The sequence below is a fragment of the Trachypithecus francoisi genome, unplaced genomic scaffold (genome assembly GCF_009764315.1).
Source record: "Trachypithecus francoisi isolate TF-2019V2 unplaced genomic scaffold, Tfra_2.0 Lachesis_group6, whole genome shotgun sequence".
In the NCBI taxonomy this organism is placed as follows: domain Eukaryota; kingdom Metazoa; phylum Chordata; class Mammalia; order Primates; family Cercopithecidae; genus Trachypithecus; species Trachypithecus francoisi.
In genome coordinates, this window is record NW_022681471.1 from 12824606 (window position 1) to 12845521 (window position 20916).

At 36.2% G+C, this 20916-nt stretch overlaps 1 protein-coding gene across 1 annotated transcript in view; it reads right to left on the reverse strand.

Annotated features, from left to right (window-relative positions):
• The window catches only part of STAG2 (stromal antigen 2), a 143750-nt gene that overhangs the window by 39236 nt on the left and 83598 nt on the right, over nt 1-20916 (reverse strand). The window contains 12 exon segments of the mRNA XM_033201202.1: nt 193-236; nt 239-295; nt 716-833; nt 4017-4128; nt 5459-5566; nt 11193-11272; nt 11368-11466; nt 12263-12386; nt 13494-13567; nt 15070-15221; nt 17122-17326; nt 19834-19910. Coding sequence (XP_033057093.1) covers nt 193-236; nt 239-295; nt 716-833; nt 4017-4128; nt 5459-5566; nt 11193-11272; nt 11368-11466; nt 12263-12386; nt 13494-13567; nt 15070-15221; nt 17122-17326; nt 19834-19910 — 1250 coding nt within the window.

Consider the following 20916-nt stretch of genomic DNA (forward strand, 5'->3'; position numbering starts at 1 on the left):
TTATAGAGAACTCAAATTTCTCAAATTGCTAATGCTTTAAAATTTACCTCTAACACATTATAAGCAAAGGTTGTCTGAAAAATAAAACAAAATATTTAAAAATTTTGTTTCATGGCTAAAATGGAATTTTTAAAAGATTCTGAAAAAGGAGAAATGGAGTTTAGAATATTGAAAAGACATTGATTGGCATACCCTTTTTCCTGTCCCTCTTCCCACGGGAGGATGACATTCAGCGCTTGTCTAATGGTACAAAGCATTATTTCAATCAGAGCACTCTCTTGCCTATCTGTTAGTGCTAAAAAAAAAAAAAAAAGTCAAAAAGTCAAAAAGAGCCTATTTCTTCTCCCTATACGCTACTTGCATTATTACATAACAGTTTCTTCTGCCTGTAAACAGAACCTGCCCTAAGGTACTAAAGAAAATCCCATTACTGTATCACAGAAAAGACAACCTTCCTAAAACCCTCAGCATCCCAAATCTATCCACCACAGATTCATACATTTGGGTAAAGAAAATAACCCAGATTAAAAAAAATAAAGAATGCTGACAGCAATTACATCTTTTTACATAGCATAATATTTACATGAAAACAAAACTATGCACCAAGTAAGACTTTCTATCAAATTGTCTTGACTAAAAGGATAAACAAATGGAATGAGTAAAAATCTACTTACAAAACTGTCTAAACAAAAGTATCATAATTAAACATCCTTACCTTCCTCTCCACTAAGTGGCTCTTCCAGCAACAAGCTATTCATACATTCCCAGTCTTTCAGCAGCTCAGTAGCACAGTCCCACATGCTATCCACAAGGTATGCTGCATGCTCATGTAACTAAAATTTAAAAAGAGCAACGTGGTCTTAGACAATAAGCACACTAGCCTTAACTCAAAAGAATGGAAACTTTATTGATACCATCTACAAACTCTCAAACAGCTATTTTTTGAGGCCAAATAGATGAAAGGACAGAGAAGAAACTGCCTTAGTCTGCTTGCTATAAGAAAGACGTGTTAGGTAGCATCATTACACATTAACAATTATCATTAAACATTAATATGAAAAAAATATATTTTTAAATATTTTTATATATGTATAATAAATTATATACATTTGGTGGGGCAGAGACAGAGTCTCACTCTCGCCCAGGCTGTTGGGAAGTGGTGCGATCTTGGCTCACTGCAACCTCCGCCTCCCAGATTCAAGTGATTCTCCTGCCTCAGCCTCCCAAGTAGCTGGGACTACAGGCATACACCACCACGCCCAGCTAATTTATGTATTTTTAGTAGAGATGAGGTTTCACCATGTTGGCCAGGCTGGTCTCAAACTCCTGACCTCAGGTGATCTGCCAACCTCAGCCTCCCAAAGTGCTGGGATTACAGGTGTGAGCCACCACACCTGCCCTGAAAAGTATTTTATAAAGAAATTACATACATACTGCTTATTTGGACCTAATATTATATCAGTTAGCTACTCTCAATTCTTAGGTATGCTATGAATTTACTTTACCTGAATGGGAGTGATAATGGTTAATTAAAACACAAAATGTATGTTTGTCAATTCAATGTATAAGCAAATCATTCTCTTCATTATGTGAAGCTTAAAAGACCCTTAAAAGGCCCAGCTTAAAAGCTGGGCATGGTGGCTCACACCTGTAATCCCAGCACTCTGGGAGGCCAAGGCAGGTGGAAAACCTGAGGTCAGGAGTTCAAGACCAGCCTGGCCAACACGGCAAAACCCTGTCTTTACTAAAAATACAAAAATTAACCAGGTGTGGTGACGCGTGCCTGTAATTCCAGCTACTATGGAGGCTGAGGTGGGAGAATCGCTTGAACGTGGGAGGCGGAGATTGGCAGTGAGCCGAGATCACACCACTGCACTCCAGCCTGGGCAGCAGAGTGAGACTTTGTATCAAAAAAAAGAAGAAAAAACCCTACTGTTTTCCAACTCCTTTGGTGGGGGGAGGAGGGGGCATGCAAATCATAATAACTATACAAAAAAAAAAAAAAAATCTGTCAAAGCAATTACAAATAATAAAAAAATCTAAATCTAAATGCTTTATGAACATGGAATATCCTCAAAAACTGGCAAACCGGGCCACGTGCTGTGGCTTATGCCTGTAATCCCAGCACTTTGGGAGGCCAAGGAAGGAGGACTGCATGGGCCCAAGAGTTGAAGACTAGCCTGGGACACGAGACACCCCCATTGTCTACAAGATTCTAAAATAAACTAGCTGGGTGTGGTGGCACACAGTTGTAGTCGGAGCTACTAGGGAGGCTGAGGCAAGAGGATCAATTGAGCCCAGAAGTTCAACGCTGCAATGAGCTATGTTTACGTCACTGCACTTCAGGCTGAGGGACAGAGCAAGACACAGTCTCTTAAAAAAATAAATAAAATATTTGCAAATGGAATCCAACAATATATAAAAAGAATAACATCATGAACAAGTAGGTTGATCCAACATTTAAAAAGTCATTCAACATAACTCAACACATTAACATAGTAAAGGATAAAAATAAAACAATCACCTCAAGGAATGCAGAAGCATTTTACAGAATTCAATTTCCATTCATGTTAGAAACTTTCAGCAAAGAAAGGATAAAAGGAAATATTCTCAATCTGATTATAAATAGCTACAAAACACCTATAGCTAACAAGGTAATTAATGCTGAAATATTGGACACTTTTCCCAAAAGATCAGGAACAATCCAAAGATGTCTACTTGAGACAGAGTCTTGCTCTGTCACCCAAGCTGGAGTGCAGTAGCACGATCTTGACTCACTGCAACCTCTGCCTCCCTGGTTCAAGCAATTCCTGTGCCTCAGCCTTCCAAGTAGCTAGGATTACAGGCATGTACCACCACGCCTGACTAATTTTTGTATTTTTAGTAGAGAAGGGGTTTTGTCCTGTTGGCCAGGCTGGTCTCAAACTCCTGGCCTCAAGTGATCCACCCGCTTCAGCCTCCTAAAGTGGTGAGAATACAGGCGTGAGCCACCGCACCTGGCCCTACTCAACATTCTACTGAAGGTCTTAGCCAATTCAGTAAGGCAAGAAAAAAAAAAAAAAAGAAAAAAAAATGCTGGAAAGGAAAAGGAAAATTATCTTTCTTTATAAATGACCTGATGGTATAACGTAGAAAATCCTAAAGAATAAAAAACCAATTATATATCCATATATAGAAATAACTAGAAAATTAAAAGGCCCGATCACTAATCAAATAATATGTAATATGAACACCAAAAATAAATTTTGAGCCCTCTCAAAATCTGGCTAACATTGTAGGTTTCCAACTTTAGGGAGACTAGTTTAAGTCCACATCTACAATTGCAATGGCAGTTACCAACATTTGAGATCTTACAATATTCTAGATCTGTGTTAAGTTTTATACAGATTATTTCAGTGTTAACTAAGAATTTATTACTCATCTTTTTACTAGGAAACTGAGGCTTAGAAAGAGTAAGTAGCTAAACCAAGATCACACAAATAGTAAGCAGAGTAGTCCAACTGACAAATAGGATTTTGAACTCTAAAATTAATACTCTCAGCACTATACATAAATCCGACCATCTGAACATCTTACTAAAAGCAGTAAGCGGCCGGGCACAGTGGCTCACACCTGTAATCCCAACACTGGGAGGCCAAGGCAGGCGGATCACCTTAGGTCAGGAGTTCAAGATCAGCCTAGTCAACAAAAAATTAGCTGGGCATGGTGGCACACACCTGGAAGCCCAGCTACTCGGGAGGCTGAGGCAGAAATGCTTGAACCTGGGAGGGCAGAGGCTGCAGTGAGCCGAGATGGCGCCACTGTATTCCAGCCTGGGTGACAGAGCGAGACTCCGTCTCAAAAAAACAAAAAAAGTAGAAAGCATATTTTTAAAGAAATTTGGGGAGTGGGTAGATCTCCATTCTATTCACAATTTACTGTGCTACAAGGAATATATATTTTCTTAATGTGCCTCATTCTAACCCCTTTTCCAAAATTTTTTGAACCTAAGTATAAAATAAATACTATCAACTAACCTCACTTTCTAGAAAGAAAAAAACCAACGTCTTAACAAGGTTGGCATTTGGACCTTGTCTTCCTCTTCTTTTCATCATTCCATCCTCCTCTGGATCTCTACGACTGAAGAGCCTGTGAAAAAAGTAAAGTATTTATTTTATGACAACAACAACAAAAAATTCCTAATCAAAAAAAAATTAACTGGATTTCATATCTAAGGATCTAACAAAGGAGTAAAGGAGAACTGGGTAAGTACGATATCATCCAACATTATGGCACATCACGCAAATAATTGCTATAAACCTTTTTCATTTCACATTTGATGGTAATTCTAAGTCCTTTTAAACTAATTTCTCAAGTTAATTGTACCATCATAAATTATTTGTTTTTAAAAACCTTACTGTATTTTATGTAACTGTTGCCTTTCATAAAAGTTGTACATTGACAAAGCTACACCATTTATGCTAAAAAAAATCTATGATACACATTCATCTTGAAAACAAAACATACACTTTCCTTCCATCCTTCTTGCAAAATTACCCCAACTTACTGTCCTTTTACTATGGATAGCATGAGCATTTTTCCTCATAATCAACAAGAGAATTAACACTAAACAGCAATGAATAGAAAACTGTAGTGTAAATGTTTTATGCCACCTACTCTTTCTAATAATTGCTGCACCCCCAACAGGCATTTTAATAAAATCATAGCAACAAGAAAAGTTTAATCTATATGGCTCAAAATGGTCTCTTTGAAAGCCATTATATAACAATCTTTGAGTGTTTTCTGTGATCAGATATTCACACTTCTACTCATACTACCTAATCTGAGTTAAATAGGATCATAAAAGTAAAGACACTGTAGAATTCTTGGGATTCTTATGTCAAACTTTATTAAGTACTTGAAGAACCTTTTAATATTTTCTAAAGCAAAGGAAAAATAAGTTTGAAGACGAAATATAGCCTGTAGTCCCAGCTACTCGGGAGGCTGAGGCACGAAAAGCGCTTGAACCCGGGAGGCAGAGGTTGGTTACAGTGAGCTGAGATCGCACCACTGCACACTCCAGCCTGGACAACAGAGAGGCGCTGTCTCAAAAAAAAAAAAAGACTAAATATAGCATAAGCAATATTTAGAAGCTGAACCAGGTATTAGAAGGGTAAACAATTAGGAAGAGGTCAGCCTAATATTATAATATAGTTAGGTATCTTTCTAACCATGTTCACTGAAAGATATGGGTACATTTCCCTTTAAAGATCTAACTTAAATAAATCAAAGAACTTAGGAGAAATCTAAACTGTTAAAGGAAAAAGCAAAATGTGAAAGCTTCGATACGATCTGTAGTAATTTTTAAAATAAGTTATATATATATATTATATATAAAATCTTAATGTCAAGTGTAACATAACAAATTACTGTTATGAAAGTATGCCTCAGAAAATGAGTAACAGAACTATAGATTTACTTTTTGAAGAGAAATTCTCCAGCTGCTACTGCTACTGGCCGGTGAGCTGAATAAACCAGGTGATAGACATTTTCACAATCTTCTGCAGTAAGAACTTCTTCACTACTCCTAAGAAATAAGCAGTAACAGGTACTTTTAGTAACGTCATAATTCTAAGCATATTAACAGTACCAAAATTTATGCTCATACTTTTATAAAGTTGTAAAGTTTCACAAATTCGTGTTAAAGGAAAAAAAAAAAATCAAGCTTATTTAATCACCATCTACCAAAATCTATCAAAGATAAATGGCAGGTAAAATTAAAAGTGAATGCAGAAGGTAAACTAACATTTAAGAGAATTATGTCACGTGGATGCTAACAGAAGAGGAAGACAAAATAATGAAAACTGATATAGAAAGTAAAGGGGCAGCAAGCTAAGAGCTTAGAGTTAAAAATCACAGATAATATAATACTTTGCTTATATTTCATAGTAATATTAAGTCACAACATTACATCAAAATATACTAATGTCTCACTTATATCACATCCATCAAGAATGCTTCATCCACCATGTACTGAACACCATATAAGGCAATGCAAGTGGTTTTCCCAAATAACTAAAATCTAAGTGCCAAAGATCTTTAATTGCAATCACTGGGGGAAAAAAAATCTTACTAAAATGTAATGTTCATTTTCTTTTTCTTATCCTTAAAGAATAAAATAAGCCTAACAAAATATTTTCGATAATCATAATCATTATTAAGGCCCATCAACCACAGTACCCCAGGGTAAACGCTGTGAATTCTTCCCTTGCAACTGCATTTAAATTCCTGGCCCCTGGCAGGTCTTTCTCTCCCAATATGCTTCTAGTCTACTGTAATATATAATCTAGGTTTTTACCATTATATATAAATTCAAATTATAGGACCACTGCCAGAGGAAAAAAGCCTAAGAAGACTGGATAGTTGAAGCACACAGATCCTCTTTTTGGTTTTCTGTTGTGCTGAAAGCTTCCAGAAGTCTGATGTCTAAGAAGTATTACTTCTTTTTGAGAGAAAAAGATACTAAATTGTTAAAATTCAAGTTTCAAAAGCACATTGATTTCAATTGCTCTTTATATAATATCAGATTGTTCTTGGAAAAATAACTCGTGTGTTTTTAACAAAATAACCCTGAATCAGGCTGGGTGTGGTGGCTCACACCTGTAATCCCAGCACTTTGGGAGGCTGAAGTGGGTGGATCACTTGAGCCCAGGTGTTTGAGACTAGCCTGGGCAACATGAGACCTCATCTCTACAAAAAAACGGAAAGAAAAAAAATTAGCCGGACATGGTGGGACTACAGTAGCTATAGTCCCAGCTACTTAGGAGGCTGAGGTGGGAAGATGGATTGAGCCTGGGAGGGCGAGTCTGGAGTGTGAGCCGTGATCACACCACTGCACTCCAGCCTGGGTGACAGAGCAAGACCCTGTCTCTAAAAAACAAAACAAAAAAACACTGAATCAAACAAGTTAAAGTATTGTAATTCTACAGAAGTTCACTCATTTTAACTTTTTGAAAAGGAACGTTTCTAAGAAATTTAAATTATTAGGTATATAGATGGCTGAAAATCAACATAAATGGCTATGTCTATTATCTTTGATAAAAAATATCAGAAGCCGGGCGCGGTGGCTCCCGCCTGTAATCCCAGCACTTTGGGAGGCCGAGGCGGGCGGATCACGAGGTCAAGAGATAGAGACCACGGTGAAACCCCGCCTCTACTAAAAATACAAAAAATTAGCTGGTCGTGGTGGCGGGCGCCTGTAGTCCCAGCTACTCAGGAGGCTGACTCAGGAGAATGCCATGAACCCGGGAGGCGGAGCTTGCAGTGAGCCGAGATTGTGCCACTGCACTCCAGCCTGGGCGACAGAGCAAGACTCTGTCTCCCAAAAAAAAAAAGACAGAAATAAGATGCTTCTAGTGTACTATGGAGGATGGTGGGAAAGAAGCTATAGAAATATATGTAGCATACTTTATTTCAGAATTCTTTCAAAAATTTTATATACAACATGTGTATATAACATTTATGATTTTAAAATATAATTAAAAATTAAATAAAGAATGCAACAGTTAACAGACTGCTCAAGAAATTCCATGGTAAGTGAATTCCCTGAATTGTCAATATCTGTAGAACTACCTTCTTTTTAATTACTGCAATGTTGTCCGATTCACAGAAATGGGAATAACCACTACCATCTCACTGAGCTATAGTATTAAATGAAATTATCCATATAAAGTGCTTATATTTGCTATTATCTTACATACTAATTTAATTCTTCCTCTATCTTTTTTTTTTTGAGACGGAGTCTCGCTCTGTCACCCAGGTTGGAGTGCAGTGGCTCGGTCTTGGCTCACTGCACGCTCTGCCTCCCGGGTTCATGCCATTCTCCTGCCTCAGCCTCCCGAGTAGCTGGGACTACAGGCGCCCGCCACCATGCCCGGCTAATTTGTTTTGTATTTTTTAGTAGAGACAGGATTTCACGGTGTTAGCCAGGATGGTCTTGATCTCTTGACCTCGTGATCCGCCCACCTCAGCCTCCCAAAGTGCTGGGATTACAGGCGTGAGCCACCGCGCCTGGCCAATTCTTCCTCTATTGATATGCACCCTTGGTTGTTTTCAAAATTCTGCTATTACAAACAATGCTTTGTTAGAGAACATGAGCATTTGAAATTCTGACAGATACTGTCAAGTTTTTCTCCAAGGAGCTTAGACCAATTTATACTCCCATCGACAATGTAAAAGGGCCTGTTATGGCATAGCCTCAACAATATAGTGTAATTACCAAACACTTTCTATCTTTGCCAAGCAAACAGATGTAAAAGTCTCACTTTAATATATATGTTTATAAGTGTGGCCCAACATCTTCTCATGTTTAAATTCGTACTTTTCTATCAATGATCTGATCCATAATATTTGACTGTTTTCCTATTATTACAGATTTCTTTAATTGATGTGCAGAAATTAACTCCTTTGATGCAAAAATATCTTGCTCAATCTGAGTTTTCTGAGTTTATGGTATTTTATGCCATACAGACATTTTTAGGTTTTTATATAGTTAATTCACTGATCTTTTTATATCTAGCTTTTGTGTCATGCTCATAAAAGCCTTACATGGTCATTTTATTGATGCATATGTGTTTATCTCTATTTTTATTCTGCTTCATTGATCTTTTTTGTCTATTCATGCACCAGGACCAAAATTTTTAAATTACTATGATTTTATAATACATGACTTAAAATTATATTGGGCTAGTCCTCACTCATTAGTTTGTATCATACTCTTCTGGCAACTCTTACATGATAAATTTTCCATATGAAATGTCACAATTTGCTTGCTATGGCAAAAAAAAAAAAAAAATCCTTTGCCTTTACTATTTACATTGTGGTAAATATAGAGAATAGGAAGATTACAGAGCCTTTAAATACTGAGTTTTCCTAGGTTAGCTTTCCAAATTCAAGGTTCTTTTATGTCCCTTAGTTGCATTTTATTAATGTTTCTTTGCATATATCTGGTAGATTTCTTATTTCTAGATATTTTTATAAAAAATTGTATTATTTTGAAATGAGAAGACTCTGATTTTTAACTCTCTCAACATACTACCCAAGTGCTTGGTATAGAGACATCACCTGATAAATATTTATCCTGAAATGCAGAAAACAAGTGCTGGTGAGGACGTACAGAAATTGGAAATCTTGGCCGGGTGCAGTAGATCATGCCTGTAATCCCAGCACTTTGGGAGGCCGAGGCGGGTGGATCACCTGAGGTCAGGAGTTCGAGACCAGCCTGACCAACATGGTGAAACTTCGTCTCTACTAAAAAAACAAAAATTAGCCAGGCATGGTAGCAGGCACCTGTAATCCCAGCTACTCGGGAAGCTGAGGCAGGGGAATCGCTTGAACCCGGGAGGTGGAGGTTGTGGTGAGCCGAGATCATGCCACTGCACTCCAACCTGGGCAACACAGCGAGACTCTATCCATCTTAGAAAAGAAAAGAAAAGAAATTGGAAATCTTGTACATTGCTGGTGGGAATGTAAAACAGTCCAAGCTTTGTGGAAAGTATTATGGCGGTTCCTCAAAAAAAAATTTAACAGAATTACCATACGATCCAGCAATTCCACTTCTGGGTATACATAAAACAACTGAAAGCAGAGATTCAAACAGATACTTGCACATCTATGTTCATAGCAGCATTACTGACAATAACCAAAGGTGGGAACAGTCCAAATCTCCATCAATGCAAAAATTGATAAATAAAATGTGGAATATACATACAGTGAAATATTCAGCTATAAACAGGAGTACATGCTATAATAATGTATGAAACTTGAAGAAATTATGCCAAGTGGCCGGGCGCGGTGGCTCAAGCCTGTAATCTCAGCACTTTGGGAGGCCGAGACGGGCGGATCACGAGGTCAGGAGATCGAGACCATCCTGGCTAACACGGTGAAATCCCGTCTCTACTAAAAAATACAAAAAAAAAACTAGCCGGGCGAGGTGGCGGGCGCCTGTAGTCCCAGCTACTCGGAGGCTGAGGCAGGAGAATGGCGTGAACCCGGGAGGCGGAGCTTGCAGTGAGCTGAGATCCGGCCACTGCACTCCAGCTTGGGCGACAGAGCGAGACTCCGTCTCAAAAAAAAAAAAAAAAAAAAAAGAAATTATGCCAAGTGAAATAAGCCAGATGCAAAGAACAAATATTGTATGATTCCACTTATATGAAATATCTAGAATAGGCAAGTTCATAGAGACAGAAAATAAAACAGTGGTTACCAGGATCTGGGGGAAGGGGACAATGGAGAATCAGTATTTAGTGGGTACAGAGCTCCACAATAAAGTGATGAGAAAGTTCTGAAGATGGATAGTGGTGGCAGTTGTACAACAACGTAAATATAGGTAATGCCAGTAAACCATACTTTAAAATGGTTAAAATGGTGGATTTTACATAATCTATATTTTACTACCATTTTTTAAAAAGGAAAAATATGAATAACATAACATCACTATCAGATATTAACATAGAATAGGTCTTAAATTCAGACTGTTTAAAAGTGCTATAAGTATAACAGAGACATTCTTATAAATGCTCATACTCTAAAAGTGTAACAAAATATAATAAGCATGTTTTTTAATACACTGATGTGCTTAACTTATTTCAAGAGCATCAGAAACAGAAAAATAGGAAAGAAATCAGCCAAGAGAATGGGAACACATGAATTCCTAACTCGGTTAGAATTTCCATATTCTACGGTTTCTTCTTCCTGTGTTTTCTCAGCTATACATGAAGAAATTCAAATTCTAGCTGTAAAAACTCCATTACTAAAATTTAGACCTAGATGAGTTTGAACCAAATACTCTAATGTATTATTTAGATATCTGAACATTGGCCGGGTGCGGTGGCTCAAGCCTGTAATCCCAGCACTTTGGGAGGCCGAGACGGGTGGATCACGAGGTCAGGAGATCGAGACCAGCCCGGCTAACATGGTGAAACCCCGTCTCTACTAAAAAAAAAATACAAAAAAACTAGCCGGGCGAGGTGGCGGGTGACTATAGTCCCAGCAGCCTGAGGCAGGAGAATGGCGTAAACCTGGGAGGCAGAGCTTGTAGTGAGCTGAGATCCGGCCACTGCACTCCAGCCTGGGTGACAGAGCAAGACTCCGTCTCAAAAAAAAAAAAAAGATATCTGAACATTAGTGCAAATATGCAACAAATACATACTTACTGTAAAACAAGAGTGAGTAATTTTATTGCTTGTACTGCAACATCATATTCTTTGTCAAGGGTCATAGACACAATTCTATCCTAAGGACAAAAAAATTAAAATATTTTTAAAAAGAAAGCAATAGAAAAGTGTTTGCAAATGACAAGTTATTTGTAAATTCTTAAGTAATACTAACCTTGAACCGACTCGTAAAAAGTTCCAGTTTGGAATTAAGCTCTTTGTTATAATAAAGCCCTTGTAGAGCAGTAAGACATTTGAGTCTTACTTCACCTTGCTAAAAAAAAGAAGACAATGAATTAAAACTCTATGTATTCTCAACTTCAATATTCAAGATGTATACAATATTTTCTACTTTAAAATTTTAAACGTTTCATACCATAGCATTCCTTCAGAAACTATCATCTTTGATAATGCAAAAATAGTAATCAGTACATACATTTACAACTAAATACCTATGGGGTTACTGTTTCTGAAGTTCAAAGGATAATTTTTGAAAATTTGTTCAGAACAAAACTATTGTGAAAAACAATAGAAGCATGTGTCACAGTATATTTTCCACTATGGAAAGTAATGTTTGGAAACAATTATATACAATTAACTTCTTCAAGGCAAGTGAAGAGGCAGCCTAAGAGAATGGTAGTTTAATGAAAACATATTAAAAAGGTCAGAAACCAAGCTGTAAGGTATAATCTGGCTAAGAAACAGGTTTGTCAAAAGAGAAGATCAAAAATGAAGAATTTTTTTTAAGTATATAGCTCTCAGATAACAACAGAGTAATGGTTCTTCTTTGTGCCCTAAGAAATGTCTCACTCCTACCACCTTCATGATTGTAATATTTCAGCAAAAAACTGATTCACCATTAATGTTTAAATCAGTGGCCAGGATTCAAAAATATCTAGCAGACTTTATGTGACAGAAAGTAAGTTTTTACAGAGAAGACAGAAAACAATAAAGGGGAGGCTTACAGAAATGTGTCACCAGGTATACAGACAGGCAGATAACTCATGAATGAGAGTTGCAGGCAGCCACGCCGATGTGTAGAAAGAAGCAGTCTGAAGGGCACATCTTACCTTATCATGCATAGTCCAACCAACATATTTTAAATAACTGTCATTAAGAAAGGCATCACTATACATCTTCATCCAAATGCCAATCTCTTCAATGCATATAGCTCGAATTTCAGCTATTGCATCACTGAATGGAGGAAGGAAAAACGATGCATAATTAGTGCCAATATACCACAAAACTTATGGTTTATTCAAGAGATGCCAAGTACTTCAGATCTACTATGAATATGACGCTATCTTAAGTATTACTAGAGATTAAAAAAATATAAATGAAGCATGGGCCTGAATGCCAAAAGCTTACAGTCTAGATGGCAAAGCATAATTATCAACACATAAATACTTAAAATTATATAAAACTACAAACAAAATCCCATCCCCACCTTTTATACCATACCATATCCCAGTCTTTGCTCACACCTGCTGGGCACGGTGTGTTCAGAAGACAGCAGGGACATTTGTCTGGCTACAGCATAATTTCCAGGTAAGAATTATTTACACATTACACTGAGGCCAAGTTCAACTGGGATTTGAATGTTAGAATAAATGATTTTAAATTTATCTTGTAAGTACTGGTGAGTCATGAAAGGCAGAGGAATAACGCAATAAAAGGATATTTTGGCAAAACTGCAATAATCTCTAGGCATGAGAATGAGGAAACAGACTAAGGTAATGGTGACAACAGAAGTGAAAGGTAAGAATGGACATGGAGACATTACAAAGCAAACATTAACCTGATTCAGTAACTGCCAAGTTGAGGATATGTGAAAGAAGCTGAATAAAAATACTACCAAAATTTAAGAATAGGTTACAGCAGAAATTTAATAAGATTACTATTTCTTTCCTCTGTTCATTCAAAACAGCAGAAGAAAACATCTCACTTTAACCTATCCAATTTTTCCCACTGATATTCAATGGAAGGTAAGAGAGTCAAGAGTCAGCATGTGCAGGTTCTACTAACATAGCGCATCCAAAGGCAATTAAGTATTGTGTAGCCTGACTCCAAATAGCAGTAACTTCTATGGGTTAAGCATTATCCACTTTTCAGATGGGAAACACCAAACTCACAGGAGTTAAATAACTTGCCCAGAATGACTCAGTGGCACAGTTTAGAGTCTAACATTGATTTTACTGTAACATTCTTCCCACTAATTTAGATGCCCTACACCACTAAATATGCAAACTTGCTGAGTAGAAATTATATAGTGCTATTTAAGAAAAAACTGTCATAACTTACCGGTATCTATGTACAAACACTCCTTTAAATATTGCATTCATCATATTTTCTATTTCATCTTGATTTTCCTGAAGCTGTAAAAAACACATCATTTCTTTTCAATTGTAAAGGAAGACAACCAAATGAACACCTGTAAGTTGTTATAAGCACGAGAAAAGCAGAATTCCCCAGTATTCTGGTGAATTTTGAATTTTACTAGACAACAGTAACCATACAGAAAAATTAACAGTTATATTATCAGGTAAAGTTCCTTAATACCTGAAATACTTGAATGGGATTTTAATATTTAGCTAGTAGATTAATTTTTTTCCTAATGCTCATAAATTTCCACTAAAGAACCGTAAAGAAGGCCGGATGCAGTGGCTCATGCCTGTAATCTCAGCACTTGGGGAGGCCAAGACAGACTGATCACTTGAGGTCAGGAGTTCGAGACCAGCCTGGCCAATGTGGCAAATCCCCGACTCTACTAAAAATACAAAAATTAGCCAGGCATGGTGGCACAAGCCTATAATCCCAGCTACTGAAGAGGCTGAGGCAGGAGCTTGAACCTGGGAGGTGGAGGTTGCAGTGAGCCGAAATAGTGCCACTGCACTCTAGCCTAGGAAACAGAGTGAGATTCTGCCTCCAAAAAAAAAAAGGCACTGTAAAGAAATCTGTAGTTTATTGTTACTACATATCACTTATTATATAGCATATACATAAATTAAGGGGAAAAGTATCAATACTTTATTTCAAATTATATGAAAAAGATGAGGAATTTAGACATGGGGGAAATATGAGCACGATTTTTCTTAGTTTTCTTGAGTCTGGATATGCTTTAAAGCTATTAACTATTTTGGAAATAACCAATTTAAAATTAGCTACTAATTTCCCCCCTCAAAGAAATTCAGAATCAGGTCAATAATTCATAGATTACCACAATAACTATTGAACTCAACTGCATTACTAATATTTTTGAAAAATCAGACTTTGCCTATTTGATATGACAACAAACATCTCCATTATGAGACAGCAAAATAGTTTATCACCAATGAAGAAAGAATTTAAATTACAGCCGCAGCATCAAAAGATTTCATTTACTGTTATTTTGCATAAGGCTGAAAAAATTATTTTCCTCATTCAAAGTTGAATTTGGTGGTCAGTCATTAATGTTAAACAAATGCCTTCTACTGTATAAAAAACACTGATTTAGATAGTAATAAACAGCTTATGCTATTTTTCAAAGTGATTTTATTTTTCAAAGTGATTTTAATTGTGCAACCTCTTTTCATCCTGACAAAAGGTTTTTCACCGTAGAGATGAATAATACTAAAGCTTAAAACAACTTGTCAGACTAACCCCAGTCCCCTTACTTAAAGCCCATTACTCTTAATAGTAGTCCACGCAGACTGAAAATAAGAAAACAGTATTGTTGGCATGGATATTCATCAGAATTTTGTTGGGCAAATAGTTTGAAATGTTATTTACATTTAAATATTTCAAAAACAATTATCTGAGCCACTAGCAAAGTTATATACTAATTAATGGTGACCAAGTTGGTCACACAATAGCCTAAATATTCAATATAAAAGTTTACCTCTTTCCGCTTTTGTAGAAGGAGTTCTAGCCTCTCATTGGCTCGTTTTCCAATCATTTTATTCCGTTCTGCTTCATATTGTCTTTGTGTATTATCCATATTAATGCTAAGATTTAGTGCCACATTCACCAAAGCTGTCATCAACTTCATAGCTATTTTTTAAAGAGTAAAAGTATGGTGAAATTAATCTAACAGATACAAAAATTTATAATTTAAGATCAAATAGAAAAATTAAGCAGAAATGAGCTAATCTGCTTCTAACAAAAGAAAAATGCAGCTGCTACAAATGACAACAATAAAATAACAAAAAATAAAACAGCTTTTCAGGAATTATCTCCTAATCCTCACAATGGCCCTCTCAAAAGTATTATACCCATTTCATTCATGGCAAAATTGAAGCTCAGGGAAATTTTAAAATTTGCCTCAGTTCATCTAAGCAGTCAAATCAGGATTTAAACCAAGGCAATCTGACTCCAGACTATCCTTAAATTCCATTATTCTATAACATGTTCCCTAAAATAATCATTTTCATAGATCATAATTCACCTTCTAAGTAAATTTTAGTTCACACAGAAGTTATTTAGCTATCTCAGTAATTAAAAGGAACTTGATGGCTTTACATCAAATTATATTTTATGAAAATGTTGAGGTGCTTTCCTTTCATTTTACTCTATAACATGACTGATGAAATTGTGAACAGATCTCCATGGAAAGTCAAAAGTATAAAGGGCAAAATGTCACTTAATTAAAGTGCTTTTTCATAAAACTTCCTCCAGATCTCTACCTTCTGTACTAAACTCTTACTCCTGATAAAAGATTCTTATTGCCTGGGATTTAAAATTTATTAACTGAAAGATCTGATCACTTTTTGCTTTCTTTAGCTTACTCCAGACTGCTTCTCAGACTTAGTGCAGTGCACGATATAACAACAATAAAATTACATCTTAAATTTGTGGCTATTGGCTCTCTTAAAGAAAGATTTCCCAATTTTCTGCTCTAAGTTAATTTCATGCTCCCAGCAATCCAGTTTGTCACTCTGATCTACAAGTACCCATCTTGCACCATAATCTTTGTTTCAATTTACTTTAGCCATCAAGTTCTTGACATTGCTACCTTAAGTGCATAAAGCAAGATCACATTCATGTTTTCTGACTTCAAACGTAAAAACAAAAGCAACATATAGGAAACTGCATTTTCTCTTTAATAATGAAGGACTTAGAAGCATATCTTTAATCATAGATTTAATCATTTGAGAAAATCTTCTAAATGAAAAACAAACCACAGAGAATATGAAGTTTTTTAGTTAAAAATCAAAATATCATTAAGATTCAGAAGATTCAGAATACTATCATAACAGTGCCTATTTTATTTATTGAAACTCAAAAACAACATATTCAAAAACAGTGTATCACCAATTTCACCTTAAGCACAAAAGAGAAACTAATAGATTTTATGAGGTATAAAAATATACCTCATTTAATTAAACTTTAAAGAACAAAGAATTTGCCCCAGCCTAAAGTTACCCAGAAACTAAGAGAAATCAACTTTTTGCAGTGTGACTGAAAGAATAGGCATCATCCAGTAGGGTCTATCCTACCTGGAGAGGCAATGCACACCAAAGACAAACTATATGGTCATCAGGATCACATATCCAGAATGACTGTGATGATATCTCCAAATCTGCTGTCAATATCTTCCCTGGTAACATATCTTTCAAAAACCCAATACATACCTATCATCCAATTTTCCCTTCTTGTGGCATAGTATTTTTCAATAATCCAATGCATACCTATCGTCCCATTCTCCCCTGCTGTGGCACAGTATGCATAGTATACAAGAAAATCACCATATACTAGTTATAGTATACCTTCACAAAATCGAAACTGAAATTACCATCCCATTACCAGTAATTCGCAGGAGGGATGAGGGGACTGTCCTCTTAGTGGTCACTTTATAAATAAAATTAATTAATTTGTATCTCTGTTATTTCCTTTCTCTTTCAATGAGAATCTTTTTCATCTCAAATCTAAGACGAAATTTCTAAATACTGACCTGCCAGGGTGCTTGTATGTCGAAATGCTCTGACTTGTGAGTCAGACAATCCTGTAAGAAGTGAAATGACTGTATCCATCATATACTCATCATATATGATACTATATTGACATTGCCGTACTAACACACCAATGAATTCACAAAAACTGGATTTGAACTTCTTCCACTGAGGACCGGCCATGGTAAGTGGATAATCTCCACTATCCTAAAACAAAAATTTAAAACAGCAATTTCATTTAGAATGTATGACTTAACATACCACTTGCTTTTGAAATACCCTAGACAAAAGCATGAATAGGTATCTCTCACCTTTCTTCTCCAATAAATCCTCAAAGTAGGCAAGAGAACAATATATAAAGGTAGGGGTACCTCTGAATACTCTGGCTCTTTAAGATCAAAATAGGTATTCTGAATTCACTTTAACCAATGAAAATATATACTAATTACTCAGGTTAAAAATTTTAAAAGCCTCTCTCATCAAAGCAAAACATCCTTGTGATAAGCACAGATACAAAGCAAAAGCAAACCCAAACCAAACCAAAATTATATTTTTAAATAGATTCAAAATGATGGAAATCATATTCTCAATCTAATAAAATGATGATATATAAATCAACAAAACATTAGCTTCAAATACATCACACAGTCAACAGATATAAACAATCATAATTTTTTAAAGAAATGGAAATGTAGCTAGTAATGCCTTGGAAGACTGGTACTCTGGTTTTCCTTTGCACAAGAAGGCATTCTCTAGTCTCAGGGTACATTGAGATTCTCCACAAATCATTAAAAACAATAAAATACTCAGAAATAAAAGCAGAGACCAATACCATATAGAACATCTAAAAGTAATGGTCTCTGACAAGAGCATCCTAGAGATGTAAGGTAATTTTATCAGTACAGTTTAGTAAATTTTAAAAATTAATTTTTGTTAACAGAACATTTTTTAAAATCTTAAGTCATGTCACATGTAAGTGCAGTTGAGTCTCATCTAAGAACAAGGTCCTGATATTCCACAAAAGAGTTTTCTTGGTATTTTCTGATTAGCTAATTTAGTGACTATATTGAAATACAGCATCTTAATTGTTAGCAACTTGGTTTGCTGACATTTTCAAATCATATTTCAGGACAATCATCTCAAATAGCTGTTTCCTTTTAGTGAGAAAGTTCTCACTAAAACATTTAATATTAAAAGGGTAAAAAATACCACTATTCAAAATTACTTCTCAACTACTTGGGGAGTGATTAATAGCACATAGGGATCATCAAAGCCATTTTAACTCATCTATCTTTTAGAATAATAGTTCAACGCTCCTTCATCAGAGTAAGCAAGAAAAAAAAGACCAAATAAAACTCAAATCAGACAAGGTTTTCTACTTGAAAACCCACAGTGAAAAATTTTGGAAGAGTAAAGCTACTGGCGCTGAAATACAGCAGTGACCCAAACAAGCCCAAATTCCTTCCTTGAAGAAGCTTAATTTATAATAAATCTATATATGTATTTATTGGTAACGACACTTCAAAGAGCTCACTGTAATAAAGAATCAACTCAATCTAGCCCTAGGGAGGTAAGTGGGGGACAACTCAGTCTAAACTAATAGGTAATCTTTGTTGTTCTTAAGAGCTTTTAAACAATAAAAATATCTATATACTCCTTTGCCCTAGCTATCAGGTTCCCTAAATATTGCTGAAATCTTCCTTTTACAACATTCCAGGATATGTTCTTATATTCTTCCTTGAAATTTTCATTTTTGGCAATAATAACTACCATTTATTAAGTTCTTGCTATGTTCTGGGAACTGTAAAATGTTAAGCAATTTTCAAACATTACTCAATTCAATGTTCGTAACAGCCTTATGAGTAAAGTACTATTAGGCCCATTTTACAGATAATGAAATTGATACTGGCCAGATGCAGTGGCGCCTACCTGCTGCAATCCCAGCACTTTGGGAGGCCAAGGTGGGCGGATCACTTGAGGTCAGGAGTTCACGACCAGAGTGGCCAACATGGTAAACCCACACCACTCAACCCCCATCTCTACTAAAAATACAGAAATTATTCAGGAGTGGTGGCGGGTGCCTGTAATCCCAGCTACTTGGAAGGCTGTGGTAGGAAAATTGCTTGAACCCGGGAGGCGGAGGTTACAGTGAGTCGAGATCATGCCACTGCACTCCAGCCTGGGCAACAGAGCGAGACTCTGTATCAGGAAAAAAGAAAAAAAAAAACCAAAAAACTGATACTAAGACAACGACCTGCCAAAGGTCGCACAGGCATCATTTGATTAAATCTAATGCCAAAGCTCTTATTTACAACATTAATGCTTACAATTCTTTTTTCTTTTTTTTTGACGGAGTCTCGCTCTGTTGCCCAGGCTGAAGTACAGTGGCGTGATCTCGGCTCCCTGCAACCTCCACCTCCCAGGTTCAAGCAATTCTCCTGTCTCAGCCTCCCAAGTAGCTGGGACTGCAGGTGCACGCCACGACACCTGGCTAATTTTTTTGTATTTTTAGTACAGACAGGATTTCACCATATTGGTCAGGCTGGTCTCGAACTCCTGACCTCAGGTGATCTGCCTGCCTTGGCCTCTGAAAGTGTGGGATAACAGGCATGAGCCACCGTGCCCAGCCTAATGCTTACAATTTAATAATACTTTCAAAAATAAGTCAAGATAAACATGTATAAGTTATCAAAACACTTAAGGTAGTAAGTTACCTCATCGAATTCTTCAGTCATTTTTCGAATTATCTCAGAGTTCTGCATATGTCTAAACATTTCTGCTGTGACAACTCCTGAAATTTGCAAATGTCAGAAGTTAATATATGATGTGATTAAAAAAAAAAATAAAGAAAACTTCCAAGTAAGTCTCTAACACTAAGAAGTCTATGGTTACACAATAAAAGGCATACTTCTTCCACCATCACCTAATGATCTTCACCATGATACTCTAATCTATAAATAAATGCTATCTATTCTCAATATGCACAAGAAAACAGCCCCACACTTCTGACAGATCTTTTTTCCTAACACAATTAACTTTGGCCATTTCTACCTGACTTACTTTACTCATGCTGTAATATTTATATTGGCTTTGTCTCTTTAACATAAACCATATGTTATCAAGAGTGAGATAGCATCTAGTATAACACTTAAAACCTTGGGGATGAAGCTAAAGACAAGGAAAAGAGTTAAAAGCTAGAGTTCACTTTAGTCAAGCTTCTTTATTAAGCGCTATTGCATGTAAGGTAACTATATCCTAACATCCTCTAAAAGAGTTAAGTAGTAAATTGTAGTTCCCGCCCACCTAGATGCCTGTAATCTACTTAAAAGTTAAAACTAAAGAATACCAAAAAGAAAAAGAAGTAAACTGTCAAAGGTAGTACATAACTGATGCCCTGATGTGTGGAAATGCCAAAGAAATGCTATAGCTCTGACTCCACTCCCACCAGAAAAACCACACATGTTATAAGCTAGAAAATCAAGAACTATGTCAAAGAGAAACAATTTGATAAGGACCTTTAGAATCTTACACAGGAGGATGGGAGAGGAAAAAAGAAAGGGTGCACATTAGAAGTAGTAAAACATTAGTCAGGTGGAGACCAAACATCAGAAAGGAAATTTCTAGCGTGCAGTAAGAAGATATATACACGAACTTCCACTGATGGGGCATCAGACTGAGAAATAGAGAGATGGGGGCAGGGGTAATCAACGTAAATACTAGATTTTCAAAATCCTGTTTTTATTGTTGAATTATTTGCTTACCAGTCTTCTCAGTAGAAATACCATAAATATAGTAAT